General features: G+C 39.6%; 1 protein-coding gene across 3 annotated transcripts in view; it reads right to left on the reverse strand.

Moving 5' to 3' along the window:
- Window positions 1-14,425: 14,425 nt before the first annotated feature.
- Window positions 14,426-24,274, reverse strand: part of AKT3 (AKT serine/threonine kinase 3) — a 340,649-nt gene continuing 330,800 nt past the window's right edge. For all 3 annotated transcript variants that reach the window (XM_060243709.1, XM_060243690.1, XM_060243700.1), the window contains 2 exons: window positions 18,413-18,515; window positions 14,426-17,291 (listed from right to left, as the gene is read on the reverse strand). In XM_060243709.1, coding sequence (XP_060099692.1) covers window positions 17,206-17,291; window positions 18,413-18,515 — 189 coding nt within the window. In that variant the 3' untranslated portion in view covers window positions 14,426-17,205. The remainder of the gene's footprint in view (window positions 17,292-18,412; window positions 18,516-24,274) is intronic.

A 24,274-nucleotide genomic window follows, 5' to 3' on the forward strand; every position in this document is an offset into this window, starting at 1 on the left:
CTTTTGGTTAACACATGGACACATATTGTAAATAGTGCAACAGCCAAGGGCAGAATGGTTGTATAAAGCTATCATCTTTAATGACTGTGGGCTCCTCAACATATGCAAGCATGAATGACATCAAAACTTTATAATTTATTTGGAGCTACACTGTTCTGTTGGTTCATTCACAACCTGACTGGTCTGGAACAGATATTTAATATTTACATTTTTAGTGTGTGTTGTTATTATTTAGACCAGTGAACAGGGGTGTGCGTTTGGTATAAAGTCAACCAAATAAATACCCCCCCCCCCCATACCTTATTGGTTGTCTAATCTGCATTTGGCTGAATAAATACCCGGTATTTGGGGGGTATTTATTCAGTCAAATGCAGATTCCAGTCTGATTCGGCTACCAATATAGCTGATCTGAATAAAAGCCAATAAGGAGAAGACATTCCCTTGACTTATAGATGTGTGCTGCTGAGGCAGAGTGACTCTGCAGAGTGAAGGGAAGGCATTTTTAAATGCTGAATAAATTCAGGTTTCCTGGTTACTTACCCTGGTTATTATTGTACTGATATTGTGATTTGGGAATACTGAGAGTCAAATTTTTGGTGCACACTCCTGCCACTGAAGGCCCTCTAAGCCAGGGATGTCAAACTCATTTGTTAGGTGGGACAGATCTGACACAATTGCAGCTTTGTGGGGCCTGGCCATGAGTGTCAAAACCCAACCCCATAGCTACCAAGGGGCCTGGCCGCCTAGCAGTTTTTACAGGCCCCCTCTGTAGCCTCAGTTCCACCAGCCCCCTCTGGACCCCTCATTTGTATCATCTGTTAGTGCTACGCAGACTGAATGCTGGATTCAATTGGGCTGGGACAGGCTGCAGGGAGGATGACAAATCAGGAAGGAGGAGAGGAGCCTGAGTCCCTCATAGACTGCTTCACACCTTCAATTGGGCAGTTTGCTCCTGCCTTTGTTCCTGATAACCAAAGTGCCCACTGATACTTTGTGTAAGGAGCCCACCCTCATCTATCTGAAAGAAACAAATATAGTGCAGAGAGAAGTATGCAGCTACAGAATTTGGGATCAGGCAAAGGAAATCAAGCAACCCCTTTTTTCAGGAAAGTAAAGGACATTTAAAGGCATGGTTCCTGCTTCAGCTCTGGGCCATCTGCATCAGGACTTGGAAGCAGAAAGGGCATTAAGCCCCTGTGTTTCTGAGAGGGATGGGATGATTTTTTTACTGATCACCCCTCCCTCCTTGTGGCCTGGTCTGGGCCACTACTTTTATATTGCCCTCCTTTCTTTTACAATAAAAATAATAATGATGAAGTTTTATTACCTAGATATGTACATTTTCTGTATCAGTGATCGCAAACTTGGGACCTGCTTGATGATTTTTTAAAACTCTCCAAATGGGGTGGTGCATAACTAGGATTATTATGCAAGAGCTTTTCTGCTTATATGTGGTGGTGGATTTCACAAAAATTATGCATGGACCTTTTTTAGCTCATCATCAGCTATCGTTAGTGTTTGTGTATTTTATGTGCGGCCCAAGACAATTCTTCTTCCAATGTGGCCCAGGGAAGCCAAAAGGTTGGACACCCCTAGTCTAGTGGTTATTTTATTTATTTATTTACATTATATTTATATCCCACCCATTCCATACAGACTCGGTGGCTAACAGCATAAAACAGACAGTAAACAAACAATATTAAAACAATAAAACAATCAGATAAATAACAATGGTGCTACTTCAGGCATAAATAATTTTTTTTTTCTCATGCGCACAGATCCTGGGTAGTTGATAATAAAAGCGCTATGGATCCAGATGTGGCGGCAGCCCTCTCCCATTAGATGTTATAAACCATCCGAAACAGTTCAGCCTTGCACGCCCTACGGAACTGCGAAAAATCCCCCAGGGCCCTGATGGCTTCTGGGAGGGTGTTCCAAAGTATTGGGACCGCAATTGAGAAGGCTCATGCTCAGTTGAGCCTAGCCTCCGTTAGCCCAGGGACAGCCAAAAGATTTTGAGAACTTGATCGCAGTGCTCTCTGGGAAACGTGGGGTAAGGCCGTCCCACAGATAGGTAGGTCCTAGGCCATATAGGGCTTTGAAGGTTAATACCAGAACCTTGAAACGGATTCGGTATGCAACAGGCAGCCAGTGCAGCACTCTCAGCACAGGCTGAATGTGCTCCTGACGAGGAAGCCCCATTAGTAGCCTGGCTGCAGCATTCTGCACCAGCTGCAGCTTCCGAATCTGAGTCAAGGGCAACCCCCTGTTATTGTACATCTAGCCAATATTCAGTCTAGTAGTTATTGTATGTGCAAGTTACATTTGTTGTATGATATGTGGATATAATGTGATACCCACTTCCTCCTTGTTTTTATCTACAATCTACATATGTTGTTTTTACTGGGCACTTTGTAATACATAGATGTATTCCGTACTGCATTTTAGCTGCCCAACCTTCTAGGTTCCTGATTGGCTCCAACAGGCCCAAGATCAACCAGTGAGCTTCATGGCTAGCGGGGATTTGAACTTGGGTCTTCCCAGTCCTAGTACATCATGATACAGTAGTTGATATACTTCTATGGTGATGGAAGGAGAAGAACAGCAGGAAATTATAATGTACTTTACACTTCCATGTACAGAGATATGGCTGGATTCATCAGTCAGTACTGGCAAACAACATAGATCTTTTTTGCTTTGCCTAGCAGCTATTTCTGACCTCAGGAAAGTTTGTTCCTCAAATCATTAAACCTTTGTGGAATAACAGCCATGCAGTTTGGTAGGCTGCAGTGGGGAACAAGCTCTACCAATGAAGAGGTAGAAAGGATGACTTAACACCCTTTATTCCCCTCAATGGACTCAGCACTTTAGTCCATGCGGGCCCTGAAACTCTGAGAATCAACTTTCCCAAGTTTGGAAATGGTTCCTGGGAGAGTGAAAAACAAAGAAGATCTTTAGTTGTCAGCATCTTCGGTTGAAAGGTCTAACTGGATCCAAACCAAAACATGCATAACCATTGGTCTTCTAAACCCTGCTTGTTGTACTGAATTGTTAAAATTTGGCTTTAGTAGTGGTATGCTTATAGACATCCGTAGCAGTATTTTAAAAGCAAAGCTTCTGCCGCTGGCTTGTTTTCAATAGCATAGAGCCAGCTTTCTGTTTGGATACAACTGCCCACCCCCTGTACGGTCTGAAAAATTCACAGTAAACAGTATTCAGGCACAAACCTGCCACCTCTTTTAAGGAAAGAGAAGTCAGGATCTAAGACGTGCCCTAAAACAAGGGCTCTGTTATTTGCTGCTAAGCATGAATAGTGTCTGGAGCTCATGGAAACCTTGTTTTCAGGAGCCGTGTACTACCAGTAAAGATATTTTTGGTCTCGCAAAGAAAATGGTCATCAAGTCCAGCCTCTGAAACAGTAATTGTTTACAGAGCATTACCACATTCTTGACAATCGATTAACTTTTATGCTGAGAACTTAACCACAGGAAGGAGCCATGTAAATGCCTGGTACTCCGACAAACTATTTAGAAGTCTTTCTCTCTCTCTCTTTCAGCTACCTCAGGTCCAAAAGCCTTATAAAGAAGCGCTGAACTCACTTTGAAATCATCTTCATTAAATGAAAATGCTGTCAGCATGCATCAGTTATCCTGTTTCAGCTTGGTGACCTGAAGTATTTAAATAATTAAACTTTTGCAAATGTCTCTTTCGAACACTGGAAATTAGGTTTCCAGTCTGCAGATTTCTTTTTGTTTTTGGAGTCACTTTGGATGTTCAGGTTCCACATTTCCAGGACTCATCTGAAGGGGAAGACACTCATTCTTTCAAAGCCATGAAGCTCTTTGCCTTTGGCTGTGTCCTTGAGGCATGATGACAGTCTTGTACTTCCTCTCCAATTCACTTTCTTTTGAATGTCTTGTTTCCCTGAATTAAAACAGGCAGTACGTGGCTGTCAGTCTCACTTGTTGAAGGATTTATTTTCCATTACTTCCCTTTTTCTAAATACCAACATTTATTACTTATAATTTGTAAAATCTCACAGGTTAGAGATTTTCCTCTACATGTGAGGTTATGTTAGCATACAGGTTGTTATGGCAGTTGCTCCAAAGCAATGGAATAATTTCCCCAATTAAGTTCAAAGTTGTGTTCTTGTTTTCTGATGTGAAATTTAACTCTTCTAAAAGGGCTAGGACTGTTTAGTGATTATTGTGACCTGGTGGCACAGTTAATTTATACTGTATTATTATTGTTTTAATTGCAGTTTAAATAAAACTGTGATAAAGAACGTTTATCAATCTGAAGACAGGGTACACAAACAACTTGTTAAAGAGATTTGTTTAGAATTTGCCTTAATATATATATTACAAAATTGCAGCTATATTTTTGATAAATTTGATGAAATTATTAACATGGACAGCACTTCTTTTGGAATCTAAATATTATAATGCAATATAAATATTGTACAACAAACCTCAGAAAGCAGTGTTGTGAATTGTTTTTTTTATAGTTCTGGATCAGAAAATTTTTCAATTAAAGGTTCATCTTATGCTTGCTAAGGATTTCTGTAACCATCCTCAAATCAAATAGCAATACAATACCAACAAAAGATAGGTGAATACTGATGGCTGTTTTTCTCATGGTAAGTCACATTTTGACTAGTTTCCATTTGATTAACTATGCTGGGCTGAAATATCATCCCATCCAAGATGCTGTTCTTATTTTTAATTGTAATTTTCCTTCCACTAATACTACCGTACTCATCTGCTGAAATTTATTATCTGTACACAGCTGCTTCATTTCAACATCAAATGGCTGAACTTGATACAACAGTGGCAGACTCATCTCTTTATTGCAGGTCTGCTTCAAGCACATATAAAGTCGAACACTGATAGGGGACTGAAGAGCAAAATTGACATAGGGAATGAGCAGAACCTCCCCCCACCCACAGTTTAGCTACCAGCAGTCTTATTGATGTCAATTTCCCTCCCCCTCAGCCAGATTCTATTACTGAAAATAAGGCTGGAATAGAGAAAAATAATTTTGGGTGTGGGAAGGGTTTGGCAGCCTTCATCTGTTCACCCTTTTTGCTCTTTAGATCACACCCTTTCCCATTTCTTCATAAGCAGACATGTATTTGATATTTTGTTTTTATTACACATACAACCATATGTAACAATCTACTCCATCATTTATAGCATCAAGGACATACATATGGTTGTATATTATCTTGATATTGCATGTTTCAGTACACAAAAAGTGCTAATTTCGGAATACATTTATTAGTTTGGGAGTTAATACTCAACTCCTATGGTTAGTTTGGTCTGCATTTAACAGAGATAGGTCTGCTGCTGGTATGTATACTTCAGCTTTCAGTGAAGCTGTATTAAGACTTCTATACACCTATCTGTAAAGATCCTCAGCCACCACCTCTCTTATCCTGTGCCACAAAGGGAGAGTCACCAGCATAGTTGCCTATTCATTGTTGCTGCACCCTTTCTTGGTAGACTAAGTAAGTGTCTAATCTTTTCAGTTAGAATAAGGAAGAAGGAAATAAATGCTTTACTTGTTTTATCAGATGTGAGCTTTTTCCTGGGGTTTTAGTTTAGTTTTGTTTTTGCATTCACAACAATAGTCAAGAAGAGTCAGTCCCAGTGATACTAAAGACCAGGGCCAGCCTGTCCATTAGGTGGCTGCCTAGGGTGTGGCCCTGAGGGCTGATGGGTTGGGCTCTCGCACCCACCCTCCCTCACCTCTTTGGTGAGGTAAATGACTCCTCTTTGGCAAGGGAAATGGGCGAGTGTGGCAGTGCTGCACCTGCGCCTCAGAAACAAAGGCAGCCAGGCTGAGCAACAGCAGCCAGGTGGCATGCGCCCTCTGAGGCACAGATGCTGCTCCATCACCATGATGCCCTCACCAGGGGTGAGGGAGGCAGGGTGGGAGGCGGTGGGGCAGGACCTCACCTCGGGCGCCAGACACTCTGAGGCTGGCCTTGCCAAAGACTGCTGGGATGTGGTTTCCTTAAGTCTAGCAAGAACAAGCAGCTACTATAGGAGAGCCAGTTTGGTGTAGTGGTTAAGTGTGCAGACTCTTATCTGGGAGAACCGGGTTTGATTCCCCACTCCTCCACTTGCACCTGCTGGAATGGCCTTGGGTCAGCCATAGCTCTGGCAGAGGTTGTCCTTGAAAGGGCAGCTGCTGGGAGAGCCCTCTGCAGCCCCACCCACCTCACAGGGTGTCTGTTGTGGGGGAGGAAGGTAAAGGAGATTGTGAGCCACTCTGAGACTCTTTGGAGTGGAGGGCGGGATATAAATCCAATATCTTCTTCTTCTTCTTCTTCTTATGAGTGCACATGGCTGTTGTACACAGTATGTTCATCTGCTGAACATGATTGTCTCAGAATTCACAGCATCCCTATATGGAACTGTGCTTTAAAATAAAATATGCTTAACGATAAGTTTACTGCAGACATTGTGGTTACTGTACATAACACTAAACATGGTAAGAATGTGGCAGTTGAGAGGGAGAGGAAATTTTGTGAGTTCAAGAGGCAAAGGAGGAGCCTGAAGGGGGCACTTTTGATCTCTTAAATGTAACTAAAATATATATAAATGTTATGTCATTACCAAGATAAGGAGATTAACATGTGAACCAGTTCTTAGGCAATAATAATATTTCTGGAGCTACATTGGGGAAATGATGCAGCCGGTTTCAAAGCAGCCACCTCAGTGCTGCATTCCATATTCCAATAACCACATTTTACATATAAAAATATCAAATATATTAGCTGGAAAAATTAACAACACTGTTTGAAAAATATCCTCTGCAAGATGTGGTCCTATTGAAATTTACCAGTGGAAATTATGGGTCATATGCAGTCCTCAGTATCAAAGCCCTTGGTTGTCAGTGCTTTTAAAATTGTATGGTAATTAATGGACAGCAACCAATTGGCTCTGAATGTTATCTTGGCCAGCCATTTCACATAAATTAAATGGTAAAAATGTGCATAGAAGTATAATTTAACAGCAAGAAGACCATCAACAAAAGGTCGAATATAAACTTTACAACCAACAGACGATCTGTCCTTCAGGCTTCAGCAGCAATGATCATCTAAAAATGTGTTCCTGGAGAACAACAGTAGGAGAGACCACAACCTTCATTCCCTTCTTCTGAGCCTCTTAGAAGCACCCATTACTGTAAGAAATTGGATGTTAGCTCAGAAGGGATTGTTGGTCTAATTCAGCAGGGCTTTTTTGCTCCTGTTCAGTTTCACCTTCTGTGATGTTATAACTTTTTATAGTCAGATACTGTGCAGTTGCAGAACAAAATAGCAAATTTATTTCCAAGTAGAAAAACAGGCATTGTTCAGTTATGTAATGAGATAGGTTGTACTGAGTTAATATTATATATGGAATATAATACAAAAAGGACAGATAATCACACCCAGTAGTCAAAATGAGTAAGTTTGAGAGCAACAATTAATACCCTTAGAATGCACTTCTTCATACTACCTGGACATATGATAGTAAACCTTTCAGGACATGAGCATCTATTAATTTATGACACAAATACTGACAACATTGTGAAAGAAGCTTTCAGAGGAAAATTACAATGAAAATGGTCCAGCTCTGATATGAGTTGCAAACTTATTAGAAAAGAGGTCAGCATGTCAACACTTGCAATGGGCAATCTGAGAACAGTTGTCAAACAAATATTGCTTACTGTAATGCATGAGATTTTTATGGATCATGGATCAAAAATGATGTTACTACACAGCCAGCTCCTATATCATAGTTGATTTACAAAGAAATATATGAACCAGAAGCATAGCGAAGCACAAGTTTAACATAAAATGCTCTTTACCTGTGCAAATTGGACATGATAGAAAAACAAGGGGAAAAGGGAAATTGTGATGAACTGGATGTCAATGCCATCTACACATATGCAGGAAATCTCAGTCTCTGTGGCAATGTGAAAGCATTCAGCTTGAGAAAGAATCATTACTTTACCTAACCTTAAAGGTTAGGTAATGCAATCTTTACAGTGGGAAAATATGATCACAAATCAAGCAGTGAAATATTCAAAGCATCCCATCACGTCAGACATATAGGAATATGAGAGTAGTAATGCTGAGCCAGACCAGTTGTCCATCTAGTCAAGCATCCTGCTTCCAGCAATGGCCAGGCAGGTTCAATTAGGGAAGCTCAAGCAGAGCCAGCTGATAAAATCTCAACCTGCTGACAGCTCTCCAATATTTTGAACAGACATTTCGCATCTGAATGATCCCATTTAAGTATAATTGCTGATAGCCAACAGCCCTTGCCTCTATAAATCTGATCACTCTTCTCTTTTAAGTTCATCCAAACCAATAGCCAGCACCATATCTTGTGTAGTGAGTTCCACAAGTCAACTACCTGTTGGGTGAAGTAGCATGTCCTTTAGTCTGCCTTGAATCTTCATGGGCTGACCTGCGAAACTGTAGTACTATGAGTGGGAGAAAAACCTATATATTTTCTTTATACCATGCATAATTTTATAGTTATCATGCCTCACTCAACTGCTTTCTACAGCTAAACTAAAAAACCTCAGAAAAATTATCTTTGTTTTGACAGTTGCCCCAATCAGGGCTTTTTTGTAGCAGGAACTCCTTTGCATATTAGCCAGTCCTCCTGGAGCCCTGTAAGCTCCTGGAGGATTGGCTACATCAGAGGTGTGTGGCCTAATATGCAAAAGCTACAAAAAAAGCCCTGGCCCCAATCTCATGATGATTTTGATTCATTTTTTGGACCTTTCCCAGTTTTGAGGGTTTTTTAGCACTGCTCACTATCCCTCCCCCCCTATCCTGAACCATATGGTGTCGTCTGCAAACTTTACTACCTCACACTTCCAGGTTGCTCATTAATGGTCCCAACATGGATCCAAGTGGGAGAGCACTGATCACTTCTCTCTGCTATTAAAACTCATTTATTCCCACCCTCTTCTTTCTCCTTCTACTCAACAAGTGTCTATAATGTCTACTGAGAGACAGTGTTTCCTCTAAGCAGTACATGTGAGCAGCTGCCATAAATACACGAAGCCCTACTCAGCAGCAATATGGTGTCTTGCACTGCCCATTGCCCATTTTATGATTACAGCAGTTACATTCTGCTCAGGATGTGAACTGCTCCACTTGGTGGGGAGGAGGGATTGGAGGGAACATTCCTGAGACAGCCTGTCTACCTGGTTGGCGACACACTCAAAAGAATTTTAAGAGACTGGTTAGGCAGGAGTGATGCTGATACATCAAAGCCTATTCTTCTATGTATATTACTATTCAGGCTTTAATCACCCTTTCTACCAATTTACCTAGGATAAAAGTAATGTAGCAGATATCTCTAAATTACTGACATCTTCAAGACCATAGAATTACATTTTTGTAATGAAACTGGAAGCTCATGAGTATTCATAGAATCATAGAGTTGGAAGGGACCTCCAGGGTCAGTCTAACCCCCTGCACAATGCAGGAAACTCACAAATACCTCCCCCTAAATTCACAGGATCTTGTACTATCAGTGATCTGTTCTGGCAGATAACTTTACAACATTGATCATCTTTCATTTCCAGAATATTCAAAATTTAATTGCAATGTAGACTGCATAAACTAAAGAGTTCTTAAATAACTAAAAATGTAATTGCTGATCTTCTGACATAAATATATAATTTGTCATCTGTGCTAGAAGACTGCAAAATATCCAGCAGTACATTTTTTCCTGTAAGGTATCCAAGTAGGACTTGGGAACCTATAGGCTGATTAGCTTAATGTATATATTCCATCTTGATTGAGAAAACTGCATTTTAAAAGTTGAATAATAGGGTTTTTCCTTATAAATGTTTTGTGTACTGTTAAAAGCAAATAAGGAATGGGGGGCATTATTTTAGTAAAATGATCTCACAAACCAGAGAAACTACTTTATTTATTTAATTATGACCACTCTCCACTGGCATGCCAGGCTCAGAGCAGTGTACAACATAGGCATAAAACAATATTTAAAAACAGATTTTAAAACAGTAGCAAAGAAGTGTAGTTAGCAACTTAATCTGCTCTCATATTTTTTCGCTTTTCTCACCCATAACTTTCATTGTTCATTCTGTATTTCATTCTTTAATTTGTTTGGCCCATTAACACATTGAATGACCTACTAAAATAATTTTGCTGTGTTCTTACTATTTCTATTTGTCCTTTTAAAAAAAACCAAAACTGTTCTTTAAACTTTTCCTAGACTGCCCTCCCCATTTTTAGTTTCCACTCATCTACAAACCCAATATTGATTTTACCTTTCTGAATCTTCTATCTAGCCCTTTCACTCATCTTTCTAAGACTGTGAATCTTCTGGTTGGGAGCTATCTTGTTGATAACTGAAACGTCACACTTATTTTTATTTTTTTTTGCTATGGCATTTTCAATGCATTCTGAGAGGAGAAATCACTATATATTGGAGCAATAAACATTATTAATATTCTAAAATCACATTAAAAGCACACAGCATCACCCAGTTATACCTGTATGATGAGATACTACTCACTTAAATAGCTCCCTTTTAGAACTGTTTTTGTATGAGTGGAAACACTTTCTAAACAGTACCACAAGATAACTGCTATAATTAGCAATTACAAAGATACTGTTTTTAATACATAATTTTCACAGCATAAAGAGTTTATCTTAAAAGTCCTGAAGTAAAATGTTTGCACTTCAGGGGGAGAAATAGCAATAACAAAAGCAATAAACACATAAGTAGCAGATTGACATAGTGTTTTATTTAAGCTGTCTGTACGAAGGAAAAATAATGTGCATCCCTATCATATACGTGTAAAAATACTAAGGATGTACAGTGTACAAAAAAGATTGTAATTATTTCACATCCTCGTGGGTCATATACTTCAGGAAATAAACAGTTTAAGTATGACCAACAGTAAAACGGTTTCTTGGGTTTGTCGTCATGTCTGCTTAATATCCTTAACCATATGACTAGATCTGTCATGGATCTAATGAAAGAACCAGCAAGGTCAAGAAATTTCACAAACTCTAAAGCTACAGGGAGGTAATTCAATTACCAATTTAGAGTTTTTATTTAAATAAATACTTTACATTTCATGCTTGCCTGTAACGCACTACCAGGAGCAAGATAAGGAAATTCTACTGTAGACAGTACAAACAGTAGCAGCAAAGTGTGTACACTGAGGTGTAATTTAGAGACCCTGCAGTTAGTAAGGAAAGACCTTATGTTTGTACTCTAGCAGAGGCACATGGCCTATGCAAGAACTGACAGCTTCAAGCAGCAAATGAAGAATGGTGTCTTTAAAAAAAACAACTGGAAAAGATACTGTATAAATAGCAGGAATGTGTTTGAAGAATCATTAGTGTAGAAAGCAAAGCAGTGTGCAAAATTGCCAGAATATAAACACAAACAACCTATTTCTTCAAAGATGGCTGCAGTACAAAAGGGCTCATGGCATGTCCTGGGAACCAGTACAAGCTGGAGTCAACAAGTCTGAAATGTACTAAAGCAGGGGTGGCCAATGGTAGCTCTCCAGATGTTTTTTGCCTACAACTCCCATCAGCCCCAGCCAGCATGGCCAATGGCTGGGGCTGATGGGAGTTTTAGGCAAAAAACGTCTGGAGAGCTACCGTTGGCCACCCCTGTACTAAAGTTTTAAAAGAGGAGGGCGACACCTCTGAAGATCTATCCAAACAGAGAGTTGTAGGGAAGCAGAAGAGAACTTTCAAGAGCATCTCTTGACCACAGCTCTATTTTTTCCCTATATTTTTAAGATGTTGGGAGCATGACTTCAAAATACCTCAGCCTAAGCTTCCAAGGGTCATTCCATATATGGACTCATGGCCTTATTTTGCTTCATAAGACCAATATGAAGGAAAATAAGGACATGAAGCAAAATAATGACAAAACTATATGAATAACAATACACAAGTAACCCAGGCAGCTGATATAATCATAACTGCCTTTACATTTTCTATTCATAAGGCAATGTAACATGCATTATTGTATTCATACCACAAGTTACCATGTCTTTCTCCATTTCTGAGGGGAACATTAAGTATTTTGGACCCTTCATGAGATAGAAAAGAGATGTTGAGCAGAACCAAGCATAAAGTTGACATGGTGTAACTTGTGTCTCTTATGAGCATGTGTAAACCTGTGGCCAAATTTATGACAAAAAGACATGCTTTTTTTATTTGGAGGAATCTAGAGAATCAAAATTTCTAGTGTCATCCTCTGTGGTATGATACAGTTACGGTTTTCCTGCCCCACCTCTCCTGGGTCTCCTGTCCAGATTCATTGTTTGATTATTTAAAACAGTAACATCAAAATGGGGTTAGGTATCATTGGAAAGCCACTTTCTATCATGAACATAATGCAGATAGAGATGAAGGTGGTGGGGACTGTTACTGCGTTAACGGTAGATTTGGAAAACTATGCTTTTAGTGTTTACCTGGTGTTCAGATAGATGGGAAAACACATGAGCCAAGAGGGAAAATTATTGCACATCTTCACAAGAAAGTACCCACCTAACAATGAACCTGGTATCTTAGGAAACCAGCAAAAGCAATGTTACATAGCAGTCATAAGTGGTATATAGGGCTATGGTGCAAACTCTTAAACCAGAAACAACTCACAACAGAATCCCTGACTCAAGATATATCTTTGTGTTCACAGTTAAGAAGCTACTACCCAGTATACTCACAAAGGATGAGCTAATGGCATGCCTTGCAGAAGCAGTGTTTCAGCATGAGTACTACTAATTAGTGCAAACTAGCTGCTACCTTGTGCTGTTAAGCTGAAATGCTTTATAGTTCTCTTGAAGAGAGAGATACTAGTTATCTTGAAAAACAAGAGCTACTTAATTCCAATTTTTCACAAAACAGAGATGTTTTAGTGTTTCCTGAGCAGTTCTATCCAATACTACCATAAAATTGATTTTTCTGCCTGCTGCTGGCAATGGTATATACCTTTTACCACTTCAAATTACTGCTAGGTTTCTGTGATCTTTCGGGGTATGAAAAAAGGTTAGTTGGAATTACTAAATTATCTCATTGGAAAGCATCTGGTGCAGCATCTGAGAAAATTCTTTTTGCTCTGAGGTGATAGGAACAGCTGAAAGAATCTATAAATGCACCAGAGACATTCATTCATACACTGTTTGAAGATCAAAATCATTATATGCATGACACTATATTGACAGAAAATTTAAAAGCAGCAAACAGTGTAATAAGACTGCTACTAAGAAATGGAACACTATATGGGTGCAAATGGAATTGCTTAGGATTGCTTACTATTTGTGGTCAAGTCCCAGGTTTGGAAGACACAGGGCATAGCAACCTTGTGGAATCTAAATGGGTCTGGCCACTGCATGGTATACTGCTACGTATACTGCCTTGAGTTCCCTTCTAGGAGAATGTGAGATACAAATCTAATTAAGAGCTTTAATTTTATTATCATGCAGGGAAATTACTCTGTCATGGTAGTGCACATCCACACCACTGCCTTTCATCAGATGTGGATGGTTTTAGGGAAACAGATTGATTAAACCAATTCTGCACAAAATTCCATGTGCACTCCAATCAACCCTAGTCAGTGAAATGCACAGGTGAGCAGTTGTAGTCCAGGTAAGAATTGCTGTGACATGTCTTGAAGTAGAGTGCTAAATGGGTATGACATCAAAGATTATTTTCATTAACACTTCTTTTTTCTATTGAATTAGAAAGCATCCATATGATTGTATATAAGGAAGTTAATGTATGTGTGCCAGTCCTTACATAACATATATGCACAATAGGAGCCTTTTTAAAAGAGCAAATTTCTGAAATCAGCAATTTGATGGTAAAAGGGGAGATAGAGAAAAACTAAATACAGCCCTGCTTCCTACTGACTGAATTAATAGGTGAGACTTCAGGTTTTTAAAAATATGCTTTTGAATTTCTGTGGAAACAGCATGCATAAGACCCCACTTCCTTATTCAACTTGGCATGTGAATATGTAAGCTTGCTTCTGCCTATTCACAGCCCCAAGTTAAATTGGGACAATAATGTTTATTACTGAACATGCACCAACATAATTATTTTAGGATTCTCATGTTGAGTAACATGTTTTTGAGAGGCTTTCATGATACCTAACTTGACCAAGTTCTTCTACTATCATATTGCCCACTGACAAAAAACTTGAACCTGGGAAGCAGGGGGGAAGGGCAGGAACCAACCCACCTCATCACAGCACAGTGAACAACATGTTTTATTTTGTAAATTTCTTTGTATGAATTACCGCTTTCATTTTTCTACCAGAGCTTGGAATGAGAGTTTGCTATTGGAACTCAATAAGGCATGGTCACAACAAATATACTAATTTCTAAACAGTAATTGAAAATACAAGGTCCATTTGAAGAAGTACTTTAATCTTCCCAACTCAAAAGCAAAAGAACAATTCAGAATATGAAATGTTGGGTGCCTAAACTTAAAGTGGACATCCATGGAATGATAACCCAACCGCACCCCCCCCCCCGGCATTACTTACTGCAAAGTTTCAAATAATTCACCAGCTCCTATAAATAGAAATTTAGTATTGAAATATAATACCCTGATAATTTTATTATATCCAAAAAGATTTTCCTATGCATTAGGAAACAGCTAAAATAGAACTGCAATGAGGTGCAGCTCAGCCTAATTAAGAAATGTCTTAAGCCACAGAGCAGCGTATTTGTTCTAATCCAGCAAATCTGATCCATGTGCAGATCCTATGCTACAAAGGATATAGTGTAGGGAAGAGGAACCTCATATCTAGCAACAGGGACTGTGCATGTAGTACTTCTTACTAGGTCATGCTGACAAACAGATGATTGGTGGTATTAACTCTGACAATGCTGATCACCCATTTAGAGGGTGGAGGTAGTGCTTTCTCTCCCCCACCGCACATTATAACGTGAGTAGTGCATCACAACTCACAGCTTTGTCCATCTGGTCCATGGGGAGATCGTTGCATATAAGAAACTTTGGATTAGGACCACTGTGAACAGTTTTCATTAAATTATGTGGCTACAGTTGGTATAAATGGGATACTGCTCATAAACTACAATTCTGTTCAGCACTGACTGCTAATAATCACCCCTTAATTACTTCAGTGTCATAATATCTAGCAATAAGTGCAGATGTAGTTATCTAGCAGATAAGTGCAGATATTACTTCAGTGTCATAATATCTAGCAATAAGTGCAGATGTGAACATTAATCATGATTGTTGTGGTACAAAGTTTGGAAAACAGCTACTTTGCTGAGGGAAAGTATGTGTGTGTTAGCTGCCTGAATAAAATGCCCACATACCTCTTGACAACCCCAGCATCTGTCACTGCCTGCAGTGGTTTTCATTCTAGGGTTATCCAAATTTTCAGCATCAAGAGGCTGAGACATCTGCATGTAAATATTTTCTTCTCAAAAGTCATGTACACATTCATACACAGCAATCATAATACTCTGCTAAATCACAGTTTGTTACAGGAGTTGTAAAGGTAGTGAAACCAAGATACTTCAGTGATAATCCTGTGGAGTAGCATTCTGTTATGTCATTACCATTGGCATACATTTCTGTTACATTTACTAGGACATTTGAAAAATCCCAGTTCCTAGTACCAAAGGCTGATTGCCTTTCCTCAGTGTGTTTAATTTTGTATGAAGAATTTAAAAAAAAAATCCCAAATCTCAAATAAAAATAGGAGGAAATACTATTCAGGTTGATAACAATGTTCTCTTTGTGTAGGCAGAGCTATAACATCACTTAGAATTATTGTTCGCATCAATCTAATCTATTCTTTGCAATAATACACTAGAGTGTTCTTTTCTTGTAATCATTGTAGATTCATTCACTTGAATGTGTTTAGTGAAGCTACTTGACTCTTATTACTACATTCACCTTGAGTGAAGAGTGCATAAATCCTCTGGATACATGGCTTTGGGATTTTCTCTTGACCATAACATAATGTTTCAGCTACAGAAACCCAATTCAAACTATAAGGTACACTTGCACAGTTGTTAAAATTTTACATGGGAGAAAAAGTGCATTATTTTGTTCAGCTTGTACAGTCCTTCCATAAACAAAATAATTGTTAAAAGCCTCTTTTAAGATGTAGCAGCAAACATGACACATACAATCGTTGTCACTAAAAAATAAATACTACTGCAGTGTAACAAAAATATTCAGTTAAATACCTGAAGAAAAAAAAAGCTAATTCACAAACTCGAAATAATAATAATAAAAATGAAAAGGCAAACTCCTGTTTGCCTTGGTGTACAAATTTTGGTGAAAAGGCGTTGTTGTTATGCCTCTCTACATTCTTCGGCCACAAGAGGGGATGTTCATCAACAAAGAAAAAGAAAAGCATGAGAGAGATGTTATCGGATGCTAATTATAAGACCTTTAACTGCTGCCTTTTTTCCCTTAACTGCTTGCATTTTAAAGGTTCCATTCTTCATAACTGCTAATGAATTTGGAAGTCTAAGTGGGAGGCTAGGTGATCCCAGCCCTCCTGCTTCTTTTGTAGTATCCAACAGTAATTAAAAAATAATATATATATTTATATATATATTTATATATTAACAGTTATAAGTCCTTCTCTTGAATGTTTTCATCCAGATGTTAATGGCAAGTCTAATTCAAGTGATGATATGACTAGCAAAAGTGTTGCATTACCATCTTCTACATTTCCCAGTTCTGTCCAGCTCAAACAGATGTGAGAAAAACATCATAAACTATGTTGTTTTTACTATAATTTTGATTTGTCTTTTAAAAGAAGTGAGAAATGCTTCTCAGACCGGCATGTCCTTAAGCCTCTCCTCTAAAGAGACAAGAGAAAGATAACCAGCTGGGCACAAAATGCACCATAGAGAATTTGTCATCTAACGTCACAACATTTTTGGATTGCTTCTTGCTGTTACTCTCATGCTGAGACAGTGGACAGCATCAACAGCAGGGGACCTTAGACCAATATAAAATGTCATGCAGATAAACCAAAGAGGCTGATTGGGCAGAAAGGGAACTGGTTCAGCTTGGAATGATCTCTGAAAGTGCTTTGCTATCCTAGATAATAGCAAGTACTGGTGATGATGTTCAGTACTCTTTTTCAGTGATAAACCTAATATGACTGTGAATCAGCAGAACAGAAGAACAAGCTATTCCCGTCCACTTGCAGAATAGGAGAACTGAGGAAAATGTGGTCGTCTTTCATTGTCCATGCAGTCCATACCATCTTCATCATCTGTGGAAGTGAAGTTTGAAGGTAGTCTCAGAAAAAAGATTTTCTTATTGTACATTCCATAACATTATAACAGAATACATTTTTGAGAAGTGCAGTATATTTTTAGTGTTGCAGTGAATATAGCAAAAAAGAGCAAGAGTCCGCTTTTTTAATGGGCATGCAGAACAGGATCTTAATATTTCTTCAAACACAGCATATGATTACAGACCAATACTGGAAGCTATGAGAAGATGATGTTTTTCTCTCATTAGGTTAAATTAATTATGATTTTCAGAAACAACACGAGAATTCAACCTTATGTTTTTTGCTTCACTTGTATAAATGAGCTCACAACATCTTACCACACAAGGGTCCAAAGAGGCTTGAAACAGGAATCATCAGCCTTAAGCATCTAGTATACATGGCTGACACATTGTTCAATTGTAACCTCAAAGGTTTCTTCTATACATTTCAAATATGGAATGCTACTGAAATTCATATATCAGCTTATTTTGAAGAAATGCTTAATGTGAAAATACAATATTAGTGGCAATTAACACCTTTTAGAGTGATGCTATAAAGCTGAAGACTAGTTTAGCAAATATTTATTGGACCTTTATGCAGAGTGGTCTAAGCTACAAAATTTAACATGCAACATGGACATTAAGGAACCCTACCAGAATTGTACTGTGACATGCTAATGTGCATCTTACAAGGAAACAGGTGCTCTAGTTTTGGCTTTGATTCAGCAAAATGCCTAGCAAATGCCTTGCTTCAAACAGATGTTTAGAGTCAGGTATGTTAAACACTCTGCTAAACTAAGGGTGTATTGTTCATCCCAAGGAAGTCTTTGTGATGTTTCCCATTCATTTCTATTAGATTGAGGACTATTAGTAAAGATTGAAAAAAGTGTATAGAATCTCACTTCATTAACTAAAGTGCTCTTAATCCTAATCAAGATAGGTCTTCTAAGAATCTTTTGTTACAAGAAGGTCAAACCACATGTCTCAAAGGTGTAATGTTATTCCTAGCTGTAACCAGCCAAGTATATATCAATTTGTTTTTAATAACAAAACTCTCACTTGCACTGAGCCCCCTGACCCTCAGTAGTTAAACACAGCTATCTGAATTACAGTACTTACATTTTTCAGGTGGTGTTATTGTAATAGTCTGAGCAGTGAACTCTTCATCAAAATATCTGGTGTCTGTCTCAGATGTCACTTGAGGTTTAAAGGGAGGGACAAGCTGAAGGAGGGGAAAAATGCATTAATAAATATAAACACCACCAGACTGTATGTGAAGGTCTTGAGAACAAGTACTTAGAATAATTGTTATGAAAGGGTCAGAAACTGAAAGCCTGGTTAGTAGCCCTTGAGTAAAACATTAGGCCATCAGAAAGCAAAATGTCAACAACAATGTAAGCATGTGGCAAGAAATTTAGGTCCTGTGGGAAAGCTGTGGTACAATATTAGGGCATGGTTTTTCTTGAAGATCCTGGGTAGTACTGGAACTGAAATTCTTGTGTTGTAAAAGGTAACAGTAGTCCCCTGTGCAAGCACCAGTCGCTTCCAACCCTCGGGTGAAGTCGCATTATGACATTTTCACGGCAGACTTTTTACGGGGTGGTTTGCCATTGCCTTCCCCAGTCATCTACACTTTCCCTCCAGCAAACTGGGTACTCATTTTACAAACCTCGGAAGGAGGGAAGGCTGAATATCAACCTTGAACCGGTTATCTGGACCCAGCTTCTGCTGGGATCGAACTCAAGTTGTGAGCAGAGAGCTTGGACTGCAGTACTGCTGTTTTACCACTAATGCGGCAGGTTTTTAAAAAAACTAATTGACATCTCATATAAACACTGAGGAGCATTAAATGCCCCTCAGTCTGAGCAGTGCAAGGTTGCTTCATGAACATTCATAATGGTGTTACAGTCAACCCACTGGACAAAAGTTGTAAGCCACTTTGATTCCTCTCTTGTAGCTTCTCCACTAATATAAAGTTCTCTGTGGGTGCCTGAGCATGCACCTTGGTTAACAGAAATGTTGGGTTTATTTATCACGAGACTGTATGTCTGTGGAATCTGGAATGACAACTGAATATGGTCTGCAAAACATATAAGAAGGGTGTCAAACAGTAATGAATGTAACCCCCTATTCAACAGATTCTCAGCTACCACACTTGTAGTTTCACCCTCCCCAAATCACAGCTCTCCAACCCCTTTTATAATGCTACATAAGACTTGCCCCCAATACCACTGAATACATCTTGTTTTTCCCCTCTTCCTAAAACAATTGGGTGTTTCCAAATCAGCCTCTCCCCCCACAGCACACAAGACAGTAGAGAAGAAGTGGGGCTGGAGAAAGAGAGGGGGAAAGAAATCAGAAGGAACAAAATGTGGGTGAGCAGAAGGAAGGAATGGGATATGGAAAGAGAGGGAATAAGGTAAGAAAGAAAGTGGCACACAGTGTTGTCAATCCCTCAGGATTAGTGTGACACAGATTTGATGCCACCATACACTTATTTTAGTGTAGCTAAAGCACCACATTAGTCAGTGAGCTAATGTGGTAGCATTTTATATATGGGTACACATTAGAAAGTAGCTAAAGCACCACATTAGTCAGTGAGCTAATGTGGTAGCATTTTATATATGGGTACACTTGCTCTGGGTAGGGATTTCCTCATGGGCTGTGAGTGCCTTTAGAAGGCTGGATGTAGCCCAAAGGCTATATGTTTCACATCCTTGATATTAAGAATGCTGAAATAAGCATTTTTAGATGCCCAAGGACTTTGGTGTTTATTGCTTGAATCAAGCAACTTCTATGCCACAGTACCTTTGGTGTCTGCTGCCACCAAGAAAGGAATGGATTCTACAGTATAGTGATGTCTCCCTGTGCAGACTGCATTGCTGCTGAGGATAAGTGCAGCCCCCATCTCCTGGGGGTACAGGGAGTCTGCAATCATGCAAAGCAGGTACAAGAGCAGCAACTGTGATACAAAGGACTAGGGAAAGAACTGGCAAACAGCTGCCCCCAAATGTTTATTTTGGTGCCGCTAATTCATTCTGTTGTTTAATGGATGCTGTAAATTACCCTAAAGGTAATCTATGGGTTGTTTTTTTTTAAAGGTATATATGGTATAAAGGTTAAGTTTGGTTTGAAAAAAAAACTTCTTGTAGTATTATTGGAATTAAGACATTACTACCAACATGTTACTATGAAGTACATTCATAGTTACACATTGTGCTAATTAGTTAATTTGAAGCACGTTTCTGCTTCACACAATCATACAATGGCCAATTCCATATATGAAACAATGAATTTTAAGAGAAAGGCAGATCACCATATGGATCATCACAACTACCAAGCAGACTTTTAAAAACAAAACAGTAAACCATACTCAACTATTTATTAATACAAAAATTAACAACTCATAATAATGCAGTGCCATTTTATCTTTAGGTCCTGAACACCACAGAATTTTGTATTTGCTCAAAACTAGGAATGGGTTCAAACCGAAAAATGAACCACAGTTTGAGCACAAACTGGGCTGATACATTTTGAATTTGTTCATTTGGTCGTTTCATTTCTGAACAACAACAACAAAAACTCTGCCTTTTTAACATGGAGGTTTGGGTGAATCAGCCTGGTGCAGATTCAATCAATTCCTAGGCAACACTGGGGATGGACTTGTGAAGAGCCCTAGAAACACCCAAAGCAGTGGCCCATAGCTTGATTGCCAGTTCTGGCAGCCAAACACTGAGCTCCCATTCTGCTCTACGAGAGCAGGTATAATACCATAACTGCTTTCACTTTGCAGCATGAAGAGAGAGGAGTTAGTTGTTGTGAGAGCAAAAGAAGAATTGTTTGTTGTGCAGCTGATTTAGGGGAAGCTTTGAGGGACAATGTTTAAACACCTCTCCTGACTGCAAAGGTGTTCCTTGCTGTGGTTTCAGGGACCGAACCTGAAGCTAGAGCTACATCTGAGCTTTCCTGGGGATGCCTGTTTTGGGGAGGCTATAACTTGGACATCTCAAATTCAATCTTTACCAAACTTGGAAGGCAGGTGGAGGAGAGCCTGCTGAAGACTCCAGGTGGGTTTGGCTACTCTAACTTATGAGGAGGCTGTTCTATTGCCTCCTAAACCAAATGAACCATGAACCTGCTCAGGAAAACTGTGATTTGTGTAAGTTCATAGTTTGTTTAGCTGTGCAATCAAACCAAACATGAACCAACACAAACCACAATTTTCTCAGTTCATGCCCATTCCAACTCAGAACTGTTTACGATATCCGAAGTAATAAACTGTCCAAGGATCATAAGCTTGAACTATAAGAATGTGTGCAGATCTTAATAGTGGGGGTCTCTCCTTCACTCATACTTTATTATTAGAAAAAGACATAAAAAGACAATGATTTGGATTAATTCTATTCACTAAACTCATTCCACGAATTCACAAGTTGGGAAAATTTCTTGAAATCCATCATTAATTCTCCAGTATATTTAATGTTCCTCCTCTCACATCACCTTAAATTCTGTACGTGTATTTGTTGTATATTCAGAATGTGGTTAATGCAATACATAGTACAATCCAAAGTTTAGGATTGCACTACTAGTATAAAAAGAATTGCACTGGATCTAATAAATGGTTGGGATGCCTTTATCATATGGTAATCAAAATCATATCCTGTATGGAGATAGATTAAAATGGGTAGCCATGTTAGTTTGACTTCAGCAGTAGAAAAGAGTAAGAATCCAGTAGCACATTGAAGACAAACAAAATTTTTGGAGGGGCATGAGCTATTGTGAGTCATTGCTAACTTCTTCAGATATTTATCTGAAGGTGCTTCTGGGATCTTACTCATTTTTACTATATCCTGTATAGGCTTGCCAAACCCCCGCTGGGGGCGGGGGATCCCCTGGTTTGAAGACTCCGCCCCCGCTTTCTGAGCGTCTGGAAGCGGAAGACAAAATGACAGACATTGGCACCATAGAGACTAAGGAACATGCAAGAGCGTCGCTGCTGGAGGACTAACATCCTCTGTCTCCTCGTTGTGTTTTGCAAGTCCAGAGAGCAGGTTTGCCCCGCCTTCCTGCTTAAAGAAGGCCCCCCCAAGCAACCCTCATTTGACCTCATACAAGTGTGCTGCTGGTGGGAGCTCTTTGCAGAGCTGGCAGCATAGGCTACCGCACCTTGGAATCCAGAGTCTTTGAGCTGTCGGGGTTGCTGCGTCCAGTCCTGCATGGCCACAGAGAAGTTAAGTCCCTAAAGAAGTTGATGGTGGGGAAGTTAGATTTTCACCCCTATCCTCAGGCCATTCCACAAGGGAGCGGGGGGGGGCGGGGATAGGCCAAGCGCACCGCTCTTTTCTCTCTATGTGTGTGCGCACGTGTGTGAGTGAGAGAGACTGCTAAGGGGCCAGCGCGTGGGAGCCAGGGATGGAAGCGGGGGCGGGGGGGCGGAGCCATGCACGCTCACTCTCCTTTCTCCTCTATCCCATTGAAGCACCAACAAAGTTTCCCCCCCTTCAGTGAGTGTTTGGAGGTGTCCTTTTTCTCCCCCTCAACATCCCGTTCCAGCAGCTCCCTTAGAATCAACGATCTTCCCTGATTTGTTTGTGTGTGTCCTCGGTATCCCATTCCAGCTTCTTTAAGATCAACAAAAATCTTCTGGTATTTGTTTGTTTGTGTGTGTGTGTTGGGAGACTGTCGTCTCTGTTGCTCCCCCTCCCATTCCAGCGCCTTTAAGTTCTCCCCCTATTTCAGTTTCTTTCAAATCAACAAAGATCTTCCCTGATTGTGTTTCGGAGGGGGATGTACTAAAATCTATGACAAGATTGTCCATAGGAAACAATAGCAGAGCCTGGATTGTCCATTGACTTGCATGGGCTTAATTGAAATACACTAAAACACAGAAACAGCTGCAAAAAAACCTGGAATGGAGTCTTTCAGGGAAGTCAAAAGATACTACAAGTGTCCTGGAATGGAATTGTCAGGGGGAGGGTGCGTTGCCACATTCCGGGACTGCATTGCCAGGGGACAGGGTAGAAGGGCAGCCTTGGGGACTGGAGGTTGGCAAAGTACATATTCCCCTGTCAATCCAGTCCTAAAGGCTGGCAGATTAGTTTTCCCCCTGACAATCCAGTCCTCTAGCAATGCAGTCCCAGAGTGCGGTGACCCACCCTCCTCCAGGACACTTGTAGTATCTTTTGACTTTCCTGAAAGAATCCATTCCAGGTTTTTGATAAAGCCGTTTCTGTGCTTCGATGTATTTCAATGAAGCCCATGCAAGTCAATGGACAATCTTCTCTCCCATTATATCCTATGGACAATCCTGGCTCTGCTATTGTTTCCTATGGACAGTCTTGTCATTACATATTTAGTACTAATTACATAATTTAGCTTTTCTTAAAAGTTTGTTAAAGATTAGATAGAAATAAAGAGTCTGTAACTGAAGAGCAACAGATTTCAAGCCATTCCTCCATTTACTTCAACAGTATATTGGCTACTGTGTTAAGACATTACTACTGATTGAACTTAACAAAGTTTTATAAAGCAGTGGATTTCATTACAGCTCTACTATTGTCATTTTTTCTCAAGATTTCACTGTCTCAGAGAACTCAGCAATTCCTCTTCTTGCTGTCTTAGTAGTGCATACAAAGTTGTGACTTCTCTGTTCATATAATGAGAACTTCAGAATTAATAGGAGGGCTTATTTCTATGAGTTGATGTCTAACTAGCATTCTTTGATTTCTTTGCTATTAAGTGTTCATCTCCATATTTCTGAATACTGTTTATTAAACATACAGGGCTGGTTCAAAACTCTGGTTTGGTGGTTTTAGAATACCAAATGTGCAGGGGAGTCCTGGGGAGAGAAGGTGACAGGCATAGGTTGTATTTTTTGTCACCTTGCAGCCCACCCTTCTCCAATGGTCAGCAAAGATATTCCACAGCCATTTGGAGCTGGGAGTGGGGGTGGGGAAGAGACAGTAAATCAGTTTTGCTAAT

This window comes from Heteronotia binoei, chromosome 1 (assembly GCF_032191835.1).
Source record: "Heteronotia binoei isolate CCM8104 ecotype False Entrance Well chromosome 1, APGP_CSIRO_Hbin_v1, whole genome shotgun sequence".
Taxonomy (NCBI): Eukaryota; Metazoa; Chordata; class Lepidosauria; order Squamata; family Gekkonidae; genus Heteronotia; species Heteronotia binoei.